The sequence below is a fragment of the Chelonia mydas genome, chromosome 6 (genome assembly GCF_015237465.2).
Source record: "Chelonia mydas isolate rCheMyd1 chromosome 6, rCheMyd1.pri.v2, whole genome shotgun sequence".
NCBI classification, from domain to species: domain Eukaryota; kingdom Metazoa; phylum Chordata; order Testudines; family Cheloniidae; genus Chelonia; species Chelonia mydas.
In genome coordinates this window covers 727,050-740,656 of record NC_051246.2, presented here as the reverse complement: position 1 = coordinate 740,656, position 13,607 = coordinate 727,050, and the positions used below count along the sequence as shown (strand labels likewise).

Here is a 13,607-nt window from a genome sequence, read left to right as displayed (position 1 = left end):
GATAGATAGATAGATGGGGTGGATGGGGATAGATAGATAGATAGATAGATAGATAGATAGATAGATAGATAGATAGATAGAGGGGGTATATGGGGATAGATAGATAGATGGGGTGGATGGGGATAGATAGATAGATAGATAGATAGATAGATAGATAGATAGATAGATGGGGTGGATGGGGATAGATAGATAGATAGATAGATAGAGCAGGTGCATGGGGATAGATAGATAGATGGATAGAGGGGGTATAAGGGGCTAGATAGATAGATAGATAGATGTGTGTGTGAACAGGTAGGTAGACCAGTAGAGGCGGTCTATCGGGACAGACACACAGACAGACGGACATATGGACGGACACACAGACGGACGGACGGAAGGACAGAGGTGTCTGGAGACACAGGCCAGCCGTTTCTGGACCGAGGTGCCTGGCAGGAAAAGAAGGGCGGGGGATGGCTGGTTCACTGAAGAGCCGCCCAGTGCTGCCAGCCCGGACGCCTGGGTCCCGTGCCCCAATTCGTTCTCTTACAGCTGCATCCCCTACACCTTATTTCCAACCCTGCTCCCCTCTTCCCAGGGCAAGCTGGCCCCTGGGCCCCAGATGGGGGAGGTGGAAGGGGGGGTGTCCAAGGCCCCGCCCCACCTGTGGCATGCTGGCCCTTTAAGGCGCCACCCCCTTCAAGCTGTGACAGGCCGTTAAAACGCTGGAGCTGCAGCCTCCGGATTCATTGTGACACCAGAGCATCTGGAGCCGGTGAGAGCAGGGGGCTGGGAGCCAGGACTCCTGGGTTCTATCTCGGGCTCTAGGAGGGGGCCAGGAGCCAGGACTCCTGGGTTCTATCTCAGGCTCGAGGAGGGGGCCGGGAGCCAGGACTCCTGGGTTCTATCTCGGGGAGCCAGGACTCCTGGGTTCTATCTCGGGGAGCCAGGACTCCTGGGTTCTATCTCGGGCTCTAGGAGGGGGCCGGGAGCCAGGACTCCTGGGTTCTCTTGGCCGGCCCCTTCCCCTCTCTGCACTATGTGTCTCTTACTCCCAACCCGGCTCCCTGCAGAGCCCTGGGGACGCACATATTGAGCTGTGAAGAGGTTTGCAGCTGGCTGGGAGGGGCAAGCAGGGTGATGGTGGAGACAGCTACCTGGGGCATGGGGAGGGCACTCAGCTGAGGGGATTACTGGGGCGGGGGGGCTGTATCCTGTCCCCCCACCTCCTCCAGTGCTGGAGAGGGGCTCTCCGGGGGCAGCTGGGAAAGGAGGTCTCATGAGGTAACCCGGGGGCGGGGGGCACGGAGACAGATAGAACAGGGGCACCAGCTGAGCTGGGGGAGGGGAGCCCAGGGCTGGGCCGGCAGGGGCTGCGGTCGGGCGTGAGGGGCACCGCTGACCCCGCGTCTCTCCCCAGCCGCCATGAGCCGGAAAGTCGTGCGCAGCAGCAAGTTCCGCCATGTCTTCGGGCAGCCGGCGAAGGCCGACCAGTGCTACGACGACGTGCGGATCTCGCAGACCACCTGGGACAGCAGCTTCTGCTCCGTGAACCCCAAATTCCTGGCCATGATCGTGGAGGCCAGTGGGGGAGGGGCCTTCATGGTGCTGCCGCTGGCCAAGGTAACTCCGCCCACCCCCCCCAGCCCGGCCGGCGCCCCTCACTCCCGCAGCCCCGGCTACTCGGCATTGCACTGGGGATCCAGCTGTGACCTGACACGACCCCCCCACACCTTGCCACGCAAGCCCCGGTTGGACTGGGGGAGGACTGAGCTGTCTCAGACCTGCCCCCCCTCCCCTCCCCAAACCCACTTCCCCTTTTACACGCCTGCTTCCGCCCCAGGTTCAAATTTGGAGCCATTTAAGGCAAAAAAGTCAAGATCTGCCTGTTTGGCGGTTTCACAACCCCCCCCCCCCCCCGGAAACACAGACAGATGGGGAGAGATAGAAGATTACCTAAGAAGGGGAGCGGGGGGGGCAGGACTGGGCTGGCAGGGGCTGCGGGTCGGGAGTGAGGGGCACCGGCAGGGCTGGGGGGGGCAGCGCTGGGCTAGCAGGGGGCTGCGGGTCGGGAGTGAGGGGCAGCAGTGGGATAAAGGGCCCTGTGTCCTTCCCTGGCCTGGGGGAAGGGGGTGGCAGGATGAGGCCTTGGAGGGACCCAGGATGTGCCGTCTTGTGACTCCATCGTGATGGGCGCAGAAACACGGAGAACAGAGAGAGCCCCTCCCCCAGCCCTGCCGGTGCCCCCCACTCCTGACCTGCAGCCCCCTGGCAGCCCAGCCCTGGCTCCCCTTCCACAGACACAATGTCTGTGGTTTTAACCCCTTGAGCCCTGCACTGCCTTGGCCGTTCGGGAATTTCCCATCATTCCTCAATCCCTGGGTAACTTTTTTCTGGGACTGCCATATTTGTGGGTCCCACCTCGCTACTCAGGGGGACGATGGGGGGAGCTGGGAGGGGGATTCTGTGCTCAGCGGGTGTGGCATGCAGTGAGGTCGGGGCTGTCAATGAGGGGGGAGGAGGGACCCAGGAGTCTGGGTGGGAGTGAGGTCAGGGAAGAGCCAAGTAGGGATTCAGGAGTCCTGGCATATGGGTGGGAGCCTAGGAAGGACCCCGGAGCCCCCTGTGCTGAAGGAGCGGCCGGCCCTGCTACCAGACCGGGCTGTGTTCTCACCGCGTTTCCTGCCCCACAGCAGCGGTAGGCCTCATGTCGCCTTTTATGGGCATGTCTGGGGCACTGGGGCTGGGAGCAGTGTCGCAAGACAGACACAACCAGACACCCGTCCCCCCACCCCGGGAAACTCCCCTGGGGCCATGGGGGGAGCCACCACCCCTCCCCGAGCCTGGAGAGAACCCAGGAGTCCTGGCTCCCAACCCCCCCTGCTCTAACCCTCCAACTCCCACTCCCCTCCCAGAGCCCAGAGAGAACCCAGGAGTCCTGACTCCCAGGCCCCCTGTTCTAAGCACTGCACCCCACTCTTCACCTGCCCCAACCCTGACTCCCAGCCGCCCCACAGATATTCAGGGAGTCTCAGGGCTTCACCCCCTGACCGGGGTGGGGGGGAGGGAAGCTCCCCGAGGGGGGGGGCAGGGAGGGGCAGCAAAGGGGAGAATCGCACTCTTCCGAGTGCAAAGGGTGAAGCTTCTATTGCACCGTCTGGTGGGAAAAGCGTGTAACTGCAGTCAGGAGCCAGGACACCTGGGTTCTCTCCCCAGCCCGGCCCGGGGAGGGAAGCAGTGGTTTCCCCAGGAATTGAAATTGGGCGGGGGGGGGGGTGTTCGAATTTACGGGGGGGAGTGTCAGGGCCGATGAGGGGTGAGACCGTGAGGGTGAAGGGGGGCTGTATGGCACCAGAGTAAAAACTGAAAAATGTTTCATGACCATTTCATTAGATTTAACTCATGTTTTAAAATCATCACACAAATGAGAGTTGGCTACTCAAGCCTCCTCTGAAGCACGACGTCGACATCCTTCCTGGTTTCTTGGTACCATTTTGCACAACTCTGCTAATGAACTTTTTGAATGCCGTGCGTTCCTCTTCAGAGGCTTCTCGTGTGCCCGGTCCTTGCAGCCCTTCAGCTGCGAGGCTCGTTGGTTCCTTCCCGCGCCCAGGCAGAAGGCGACGCTTTTCAGAGCACAAAGCTCCAGTCAATGGTGACAAAGGGCGCTCGGCTGTCGCCCTTGTGGCTGGGGCTGCAAGAGAGGAGTTCCTGCTTCTTTCAGCCAGGAAACAGAGCTCAACGACCGGGTCGGGCCGCGAGTGATGATACAGAAGCTGAAGTCAAATCTTCATCCATTCGTCGTGTGATATTCCACCCTGTGTTCAGATTCTCTCTTCTGTCCTGAGCACATGGCAGCCCCGTGGCTGGTCCTGCCTCACTCCACCAGGGGGGAAAGTAAGTCAGAGGACTTACCCCTGCGCCGGAGTCCTGAGCAGGGGGCGTGGCCTCAACCAGAAGAGGCGTGGCCTTACATCCCCGGGCCCTTTAAATCTTGATTTAAAGGGCCAGGCCTCCAGCTGCGGTCGTGGGGGTTGGGAGCCTGGGGCCCTTTAAACCCCCCTCCCCCCACAACTACCAGCCGGGGCTCGGGGGTGATTTAAAGGGCCCAGGGCTCCAGCCGCCGCTACCTCCCCGGCCCTTTAAATCCCTGCCGCAGCCCTGCCGCCGCTACCCCAGGGCTTTAAATTGCCCTCTGAGAAAGCCAGTCCTGGTACGGCGCACGGGCTCTGACTGGTGCACCGTTCCGGGGCATACCGGCTTACTGTCACCTCTGCACGCCACTCAGCGGTCGGTGTTTTATAGGACAGGGAGCTGTAAAAGCTACGTAGAGGGTGAGCAGAATCTAGAAGTCGCTGTTGTAGATTTTTAAAAATCAAGCCCGTGTACTTTTTCAGTTGTCTTAACAAACACTTCTTGTCCTCTTCACTTAAGGATTCGATATAAATGCCTTCAGCAGTCAACTTCTGGACTGACGTCTTTGCTTCTTCCAGTACTTTTCCAATGGCTAGCTCTCGGATTGATCCAAATGTATCTTCTCTTGCTGGACAGAGATCTACTTCTGTTGTAGCAGATGCCTGGACGGCGTTGGTTAATGACCCAAGTGCTTTCAACAGTAGGCTTACAAGAGAGAGAATGGCGATAGTCTTCTCTGAATGTAGTAGCAAAAGTAATCCACCAGCCTCACGACTTAGATCCATCCCATCTTGGTAGATACTTTCCAAAGCCAGTAATAATGGCTGGAGTAATTTTAAGACAACAGCCAAGGATCGCTCATGAGAAAGCCAGAGGGTTTTCCCAAGTTGGACTCATTTGAACTTCAGTCCCAGTGTATCTTCTGTACTTTCCAAGATATTCAGTCTTTTTGGACTCTTGCTGAAAAAAGAATATAATGAAGACATTAAATGTATAGCTTTTCAAATGTCTTTTGAAGAGTCTGCAGCTCGTCCTGGCGCTAGCTGGAGTAGATGGCCTCTGCAGTGTGTACAGGCCTGACTAGGGTTACACTTTTCTCTGAGCAAAGCTTGTGCTCCACCATGTCTTCCAGAGACATTTGCAGCTCCGTCAAATGCACAAGCAGCCATCAGTGGGGGGCCACTGACGAGCCTTTAACTCTTGTAAGATGTGGGTTGTCACAGATGCAGCTGATGTGTCTTCTATAACTCGAACATCTAGAAATGCATCTACTGGCCTACCACTGACATCCAGATAACGTACACAGTGACTTAATACTTGATGCCCATTTGCATCGGTGCATTCGTCAGCCATGTATGCAAATGTTTGGAATGCGGTGAGAGAGGTCTTCACTTTTTTAACCATTGAGTCTTTCACTGTTGCACCGCATGCTTCTAGCCAGTCAGCGAGTTTCTTGCGGAAAGACCGTGAGCATTTGCTGGTCTTGTTCGGAACCAGAGTCCAACTTCAGGATGAACAAGTGACCGTGCACTTAACACTGGCCTCCAGTTTGCAGCGTGCGGTATCTCTTGCTTACATAGAAAGGAGGATGCCACGGCCCTGTTTGTTCCCATGAACTGTGTTGTGTCTCCAGCATTCTTAACAGCCTCATTAAGTACTTCTAAAATTGGCTTTGAAAGTGGCTTATGAGGCTTTCTGCATGTTGATGCAGTCCAGAGGCTGCCTTTTCACGTAGTTTGTCAGCATTGGCTTTGCTGATCGGCCTGACAAACCAAGCTCCTCCACTTTTACCAATGATAGCATTGGGAAGCTTTCCTTCTTCGTAAGTTTTTTTGCAAGAGGTGCACCAGTAGCCATCTTTTGTAACTTCAATAAATGGGAACACTTTGACCGACAAACATCGGAAACTGCCTTTAGGTTTTGGAGACTCTGTTTCTTCAGTAGGCAGCTGTATTTGGGCTGGTTGGATGTAGATCCACCACTTGACCCTTCAGACGACATGTTGAGATGTTCTTGGTTCTTGACGTGTTCTTCACCTAGGTTAGTTTTTGAGGCCTTCGCGTGGAAAAATTGTTGTATTGTTTTTTGTCTTTTCATTTTCACTTTGACCTGCAACGTATAAAAGAGAGATGAATAAATTAAATGTTTTGTTAGGATAATGCAAATTTAACATAAGGATCATGCAAAATACACCAACACACATAACAGGTCTAGATTTCTTAAAAATATAAATTAAAAAAAATGTATTTAAATTAAATTGACTTTTGAAAATTAAGCCATCATGGGATAACAGGGAAGTCTTCTCATGGATCAGTGACTGGTTAAAAGACAGGAAACAAAGGGTAGGAATAAATTATCAGTTTTCAGAATGCAGAGAGATAAATAGTGGTGTCCCCGAGGGGTCGGTACTGGGACGATTAGTGTTCAACATATTCGTAAATGAGCTGGAAAAAGGGGTAAACAGTGAAGTGGAAAAATTTGCAGATGATACAAAACTACTCAAGATAGGTAAGTCCCAGGCAGAGTGCGAAGAGCTATGAAAGGATCTCTCGAAACTGGGCAACAAAATGGCTGATGAAATTCAATGTTGATAAATGCAAAGTGATGCACATTGGAAAATGTAATCCCAACTCTACATATACAATGATGGGTCTGAATGAGCTGTTACCACTCCAGAAAGAGATCTTGGCGTCAGAGTGGAGAGTTCTCTGCAAACATCCCCTCAATGTGCAGCAGCCGTCACCAAAGCGAACAGAATGCTGGGAACCATTAGGAAAGGGAGAGATGATAAGACAGAAAATATCATGTTGCCTCTATATTAATCCATGGTATGTGCACACCTTGAACACTGCGGGCAGATCTGGTCACCCGATCCCGAAAAAGATCTATTGGAATTGGAGAAGGTTCAGAGATGGGCAACTGAAACGATTAGGGGTGTGAAACAGGAGGAGAGATTAAAATGACTGGGAATTTTCATCTTAGAAAAGAGACGACTAAGGGGGGGTAGGATCGAGGTCTATAAAATCGTGACGGGTGTGGAGAGAGTGAATCAGGAAGTGTTATTTACTCCTTCTTGTAACACATGAACTAGGGGTCACCCAATGAAGTTAATAGGCAGCAGGTTTTAAAAAACCAGAAGGAAGTATTTCTTCCCCAACATAAAGTCAACCCGTGGAGCTCTTTGCCAGGGGATGCTGTGACGACCAAAACTATAACAGGATTAAAAAAAGAACTAGATAAATTCCTGGAGGACAGGTCCATCAGTGGCTATTAGCCAGGACGGGGAGGGATGCAAAACCATGCGCTGCGTGTCCCTAGCCTGTTCACCAGAGGCTGGGAATGGGCGACAGGGGATGGGTCACTTGATGATTCCCTGGTCTGTTCATTCCCCCTGGGGCCTCTGGCTTTGGCCACTGTTGGAAGACAGGACACTGGGCTAGATGGACCTTTGGTCTGACCCAGTGTGGCCGCTCTTATATAAAAATTAATTATAATAATAAAAATGTTTAGTACAGAAACTCCCCAACATGACGACCTCTCGAGACAGCAACAAGGTGAGTAACAACCTTGGCAAATAATGCATTTTAAAAATCTTGGCCTACTAGGAAACATATGTCTATAAGTTTCCATTCCCAGTCACAAATCTAGCATTCTGGAGCAAAGTCACTAAAATATAGTCCAACCAATGTTTATTTAACGTGCCCCTCACTTTCCCCTCCACCGCACCCCACTCACCGGTGTTGTCCTTGGTCAGTGGAGACTCAGAGTTCAGAGGTGCTTTCACGTGAGTTCACCTCCCAGGTGGGGGCAAGAAGGCCCCTTGCTCATTCCTCCAGCTGCTCACGGTTCGCTCTGGCCACAGCTGTTCGTTGTGCCACCGTTCACTCCGTCGCTTGGTTGCCAATGGCCCTGCGCCGTCACCTTCGGCTGCCACCTGCCCCTGAGACCTCTGCGAGTCGGTCTCTTGAGGTCCCACCGGCTCTCCGTGACTTCAGCCGAGCTCTCGGGGGGGGGGGGGGACCTCGCTGCGAGTGCAGACTGGGCCGTCTCTGCCAAGAAACCCTGTCCCACCGCCGGCCAGAGCGCTTAGACCTGATTCTCAGTGATTTCAGCTGCAGTGGTCACTGAACAGAACAAAAGACTCTCTATGGAGCCCGATCAGCTCTGTCTTTAAACAGTGGAGAGGGGCAGGTCCAATCGTACTTGTGACTAGACAAGACCATCAAGCAAAACACCCGTCCCCACCCTCTCTCGCCATGCCCTAAGTCCCGTTCTACTGCCCTTTACTCCGACAATAAGAACAACAACATTTCATCCCCCCCGCCCCCGCCCCCATTCAAGTGATTTGTAACCGAACCCCAGCCCAAATCTATCGCTCGGGCAAGGCAGCTCTGTTTGCTGGCTACCTGGGTAGGTGAGGTGTGGATGTAAATACAGCCTGGTCCTGGAGCCTTTCCCCCCAGCCCGTCACTGGCTGTCAGGGAGAGCTCCTTTCGACTCTGCTCACAAATCGTCATTTGAAACGATTAGGTCCGCCAACATCGCCGACATGGCGGCCCCGACATGGCCATGAACAGCTGGACAAGGAAGCTAGTCTGTGTTCCCACTTCTCCCATCTACGATACTTTGCCAGCTACGCGTCGTTTATCGTACACTGTGTTTGCTTTTAAAGGGTCTACTAATGTTTCCATTTCAATTCAAATTTCCAAACAGTCACTAAATTGGCATGTAACTAGTTCACAAAACTGGGGGTGGCGTTGGGGAAATTCAGGGGGGGTGTAGGGAAATCACTGGAGGGGAGTAACGGGGTGCAGTGGTTTGAGGGGGATCTTGGACGCCGGGGTCCTAACTCAGCTCTTCTCCCGGCAGACCGGGCGCCTGGACAAGTCGCAGCCCCTGGTGTGCGGGCACACGGCCCCGGTGCTGGACATCGAGTGGTGCCCGCACAACGACAACGTCATCGCCAGCGGCTCTGAGGACTGCACCGTCATGGTGAGCGTGGGGGGGGGCCCGGGGCTGCACCGTCATGGCGAGCGGGGGAGGGCCTAGGGCTGCACCGTCATGGTGAGCGTGGGGGGGGGCCCGGGCCTGCACTTTCATGGTGAGTGTGGCGGGGGGGCCCGGGGCTGCACCGTCATGGTGAGTGTGTGTGGGGGGGCCTGGGGCTGCACCGTCATGGCGAGCGGGGGGGGTTGATCTGAAGGCCCCAGGCCGCTCCCCCCGGAGCGTGTGGGGCCGGGGTGACCCCGCTGTCTCCCCGCAGGTGTGGGAGATACCGGACGGGGGGCTCGTGCGACCCCTGACGGAGCCGCTGGTCACGCTGGAGGGGCACTCGAAGCGCGTCGGCATCGTGGCCTGGCACCCCACGGCCCAGAACGTGCTGCTGAGCGCAGGTACTGCCAGGGGCTGGGGGCGCCCCCCCCTCCCCCCGCCCCCCCCGCTCCTCCCCCGCTGACCCTCCCCTCCCCCCAGGCTGTGACAACGCCGTGCTGCTGTGGGACGTGGGCTCGGGCCGGGCGCTGGTCGAGCTGCGGGACCTGCACCCCGACGTCATCCACAGCGTGGCCTGGAGCCGCGACGGCTCCCGCCTCTGCACCACCTGCCGGGACCGCCGGGTCCGCGTGATCGAGCCCCGCTCCGGCCGCCTGCTCGCCGTGAGTGCGTGGGACCGAGGAGATGGCTGGGGCTGGGGCTGGGGGGCATGCGGGGGCGGGGCGGGGGACCGAGGAGATGGCTGGGGCTGGGGCTGGGGGGCATGCGGGGGCGGGGCGGGGGACCGAGGAGATGGCTGGGGCTGGGGCTGGGGGCATGCGGGGGCGGGGCGGGGGACCGAGGAGATGGCTGGGGCTGGGGCTGGGGGCATGCGGGGGCGGGGCCGTGGGGGGGGGGACCGAGGAGATGGCTGGGGCTGGGGCTGGGGGGATGCGGGGGCGGGGCCGCGGGGGGGGGGGACCGAGGAGATGGCTGGGGCTGGGGGGATGCGGGGGCGGGGCCGCGGGGGGGTCCCTGTCTCTCTGACCCCCGTCTCCCCACAGGAAAAGGCCAGCCCCCACGAGGGCTCCCGGCCGGTCCGCGCTGTCCTGCTGGCCGACGGCAAGATCCTCACCACGGGCTTCAGCCGCATGAGCGAGCGCCAGGTGGCGCTGTGGGACCCGGTGAGACCCCGCCCCCCCGGGACCCCGCCCCCCAGGGACCCGGGGAGACCCCGCCCCCCTGGGACCCCGCCCCCCAGGGACCCGGGGAGACCCCGCCCCCATGGGACCCCACCCCCCCGGGACCCGGGGAGACCCCGCCCCCCCGGGACCCCGCCCCCCTGGGACCTGGGGAGACCCCGCCCCCATGGGACCCCACCCCCCCGGGACCCGGGGAGACCCCGCCCCCCCGGGACCCCGCCCCCCTGGGACCTGGGGAGACCCCTCCCCCTGGGACCCTGCCCCCCAGGGACCCGGGGAGACCCCGCCCCCCTGGGACCCCACCCCCCGGGACCCCGCCCCCCAGGGACCCTGGGAGACCCGCACCCCCCGGGATCCCGCCCCCCAGGGACCCGGGGAGACCCCGCCCCCTGGGACTCCACACCCCGGACCCCGCCCCCAGGGACCCTGGGAGACCCCCACCCCCCGGGATCCCGCCCCCCAGGGACCCGGGGAGACCCCCACCCCCCGGGATCCCGCCCCCCAGGGACCCGGGGAGACCCCGCCCCCTTGGAACCCCGTGGGAGCCTGCCTCACACCCCCTCCCATGGGGCCTGGAAGGATCCCTTCTCACCCCCCCCAGCAAGTCATGCGGAACTCAGGGAGAAACCCTGCCCCCAACCCTGCCTTCTAGCCCCACCCACCTACTTCTCCTCTAGCCCCTCCCCAAGTGAGCAGCAGGTGGCGCTGTGGGACTCTGAGAGGGACCCTGCCCCCGCCACCCCCTGACCCCCTGGTCTCTCCCCACACCAGGCGCACCTGGAGGAGCCCATGAACCTGCAGGAGCTGGACACGAGCAGCGGGGTGCTGGTCCCCCACTACGACCCCGACACCAGCATGGTCTACCTCTGCGGCAAGGTCGGTGCAGGACCCAGGCGTCCGGGGGAGCCCACTGGGGACAGGAGCTTGGGGGTCCTGGGGGGGGCTCCCCAGCTCCCCCCCACTGACCGCCCCCTCTGTCCCCCCCGCAGGGCGACAGCTCCATCCGCTACTTCGAGGTGACGCCCGAGGCCCCCTACCTGCACTTCCTCTCCATCTTCAGCTCCAAGGAGTCCCAGCGCGGGGGCGGCTGGATGCCCAAGCGGGGCCTGGACGTCAGCAAGTGTGAGATCGCCAGGTACAGGGGACCCCCACCCCCCCAAACCCTCTCGGACCCCCCACCCCCCTTGGAACACCTGAATCCCTCCAAGTCCCCCCCAAACCCCCCCGCCCCCCTTCGGACACCTGAATCTGCCCGAGTCCCCCCAAAACCCCCCCACCCCCCTTCGGACACCTAAATCCCCCCCCCCCCGAGTCCCCCCCAAAACCCCCTCGGAACCCAGCCTCCCTTTGGAAACCTGAATTCCCCCCAGTCCCCCAAAACCTCCCTCGGCCCCCCAGACTCCCAACAATCCCTGAACCCCACAAAATCCCCCTTGAACTCCAAAACCCCCCCAAACCTCCCCAGCCACCAACCCTCCCTGAAACCTCCTGATTCCCCATAGACCCCAGAAGCCCCCCTGAACCCCCACAATCCCCAGCCTCCTCCAGTGCCCCCAAATCCTCCTCAGCTCCCCCATAACCCCTTCCCCCCGCACTGCACAGCAGTGCCCTTGTGGTAGGGAGCGACCCTGAGACATAACCCTGGGCTCAAGCAAGGCTCGGAGCAGAGCCAGGCTGGGGGAAACCCTCCTGAGAGGTGCTGGGCACACAACACTCGCGCCCCCATCCCAGACCGGTGGGACCCGAACACCAAAGAGAACAGGGACGTGCTGACCCCCCCAGGGCAGAGCGTAAGTGGTTTGTGTTGATGTATAAAATGGAGAGTCTCTGGCTGGCAGAGGGGGGAACGGAAAGTCCTGCCATTCACTGAGCAGGTCCATCGTTACGGGCACACTTGTATTATTGGTCCGGTAGAGTCTGCGGGATCCTAGTACCTGCCTCGTTGACAATAAACCTGGCCAGGTGCCTTCGTCCCTTAACAGATCTTGTGGTCATTGTGCGGTTCGCTCGAGGTCTGTGTGCCGGCTGTCTGCACAGGGCTGCGGCGGCAGACAGGGAGACAACACAGCCAAACATCTAACCACACCACTCAGCCCCCCAATCCTCTCCACTGCCGGGATCCCAAGAGACCCCCCCACTGCCTCCCACCTCCCTGAACCCCCCTTCCCTCCGCATTTCAGATTCTACAAACTCCACGAGCGCAGATGTGAGCCCATTGCCATGACGGTGCCCCGCAAGGTGAGCCGGGGGCTGGGAGCTCGGACGCCTGGGTTCTATCCCAGCTCGGGTAGGGGAGAGGAGCCCTGATGCCTAGGTTCTATCTTGGCTTGGGGAGGGGCTGGGAGCATGGACGCCTGGGTCCCATGCTGGCTCTCTCCTCCCGCAGTCAGATCTGTTCCAGGAGGACCTGTACCCCGACACGGTCGGGCCCGACCCCGCGCTGACGGCAGAAGAATGGTTCGGGGGCAAGGATGCCGGCCCCCTGCTCATCTCCCTGAAGGATGGATACGTTCCACCCAAGAGCCGCGAGTTCAAAGTCAACAAGAGCATCCTGGAGCCGCGCCGGAGCCAGCCTTGCCCCGATGGGGCCAGCCCTGGGGTGAGATGGGAGCGGGGGGGGCGGCTGCGGGTCGGGAGTGAGGGCACCGGCGGAGCTGGGGGAGGTGACCCCATGGCTGGGCCGGCAGGGGCTGCGGGCCGGGAGTGAGGGGCACCGGCAGAGCTGGGGGGGGCAGGGCTGGGCCGGCAGGGGCTGCGGGTCGGGAGCGAGGGGCACCGGCAGAGCTGGGGGGCAGGGCTGGGCCGGCAGGGGCTGCAGGGCGGGAGTGAGGGGCACCGGCAGAGCTGGGGGGCAGGGCTGGGCCGGCAGGGGCTGCAGGGCGGGAGTGAGGGGCACCGGCAGAGCTGGGGGGCAGGGCTGGGCCGGCAGGGGCTGTGGGTCGGGAGCGAGGGGCACTGGCAGGGCTGGGGGCCATGGCTGGGCCGGCAGGGGCTGCGGACTGGGAGCGAGGGGCACCCCACAAGCTCTCCCCCTCCCCAGGCGCTGGAGAAGTTGACCGAGGACGTGCGGCAGCTGCAGGAGAGGGTGGCAGAGCAGGAGCGACGCATCGCGGTGCTGGAGACGCAGGCTGCCAAATAGCCGGGGGGAGCCTCTGTCCCCCCACAACCTTCTGTCAAACTCAGGGCTGCCCCATGGCACTGGAACTCCCCCGCCCCCCGCAAGCTTTGACAGCTGGAGCCTCCTTCTGCCCCCCTGGCTGCCAGCAAGCGGCGCTTCCCGTCGCCCCAGCATCTGCCATGGCCAAAAAGCCCCCCCACTACACCTTTATGGGGGGCCAGGTCCTGCCAAATTAACCCTCCAATGCCCCTATAATCCCCCTTCCCTTCCAGAACCAGAGCTCCCCTCCCCCGTACCCTCCCCTCCCTCTCTGGGAGGCCGGATCCCTCCCGCCCTGTACAGAGAAGCTTTTATCTTTTTTACCTTGGTTGTTTAAGTCATTGGGGTGAGGGGAGTAACGGGGGGGATATGGTGGAACGGGGGGG

At 59.8% G+C, this 13,607-nt stretch overlaps 1 protein-coding gene and 1 long non-coding RNA gene across 3 annotated transcripts; one reads left to right on the top strand and one right to left on the bottom strand.

The window, feature by feature from the left end:
* Positions 1–596: 596 nt before the first annotated feature.
* CORO1A (coronin 1A) lies at positions 597–13,358 on the top strand. 2 transcript variants are annotated; one of them, XM_037898824.2, is made up of 11 exons: positions 597–751; positions 1,397–1,599; positions 8,761–8,883; positions 9,155–9,284; positions 9,364–9,545; positions 9,927–10,046; positions 10,836–10,940; positions 11,054–11,199; positions 12,245–12,302; positions 12,451–12,663; positions 13,105–13,358. In XM_037898824.2, exons 2-11 carry the CDS (start codon positions 1,402–1,404, stop codon positions 13,201–13,203), a joined length of 1,374 nt encoding a protein of 457 aa, XP_037754752.1. In that variant the 5' UTR covers positions 597–751; positions 1,397–1,401; the 3' UTR covers positions 13,204–13,358. The 2 variants fall into 2 exon arrangements, with proteins under 2 accessions (XP_037754752.1, XP_043404734.1); XM_043548799.1 differs by lacking the exon at positions 597–751 and adding an exon at positions 1,221–1,260.
* On the bottom strand, positions 5,610–8,735 carry LOC119566291. Its single transcript, XR_005225325.2, has 2 exons — positions 7,627–8,735; positions 5,610–6,000 (listed from the first exon to the last, which is right to left on the bottom strand). It is a non-coding gene; the product is annotated as an uncharacterized LOC119566291 (long non-coding RNA).
* Positions 13,359–13,607: the final 249 nt, after the last annotated feature.

Coding starts and splice junctions, on each gene's coding strand:
- CORO1A (XM_037898824.2), top strand. CDS start 1,402: ATGAGCCGGAAAGTCGTGCGCAGCAGCAAGTTCCGCCATGTCTTCGGG. Junction 9,285..9,363: donor GAACGTGCTGCTGAGCGCAG/GTACTGCCAGGG, acceptor CCCTCCCCCCAG/GCTGTGACAACGCCGTGCTG. Junction 12,303..12,450: donor CCATGACGGTGCCCCGCAAG/GTGAGCCGGGGG, acceptor CTCCTCCCGCAG/TCAGATCTGTTCCAGGAGGA.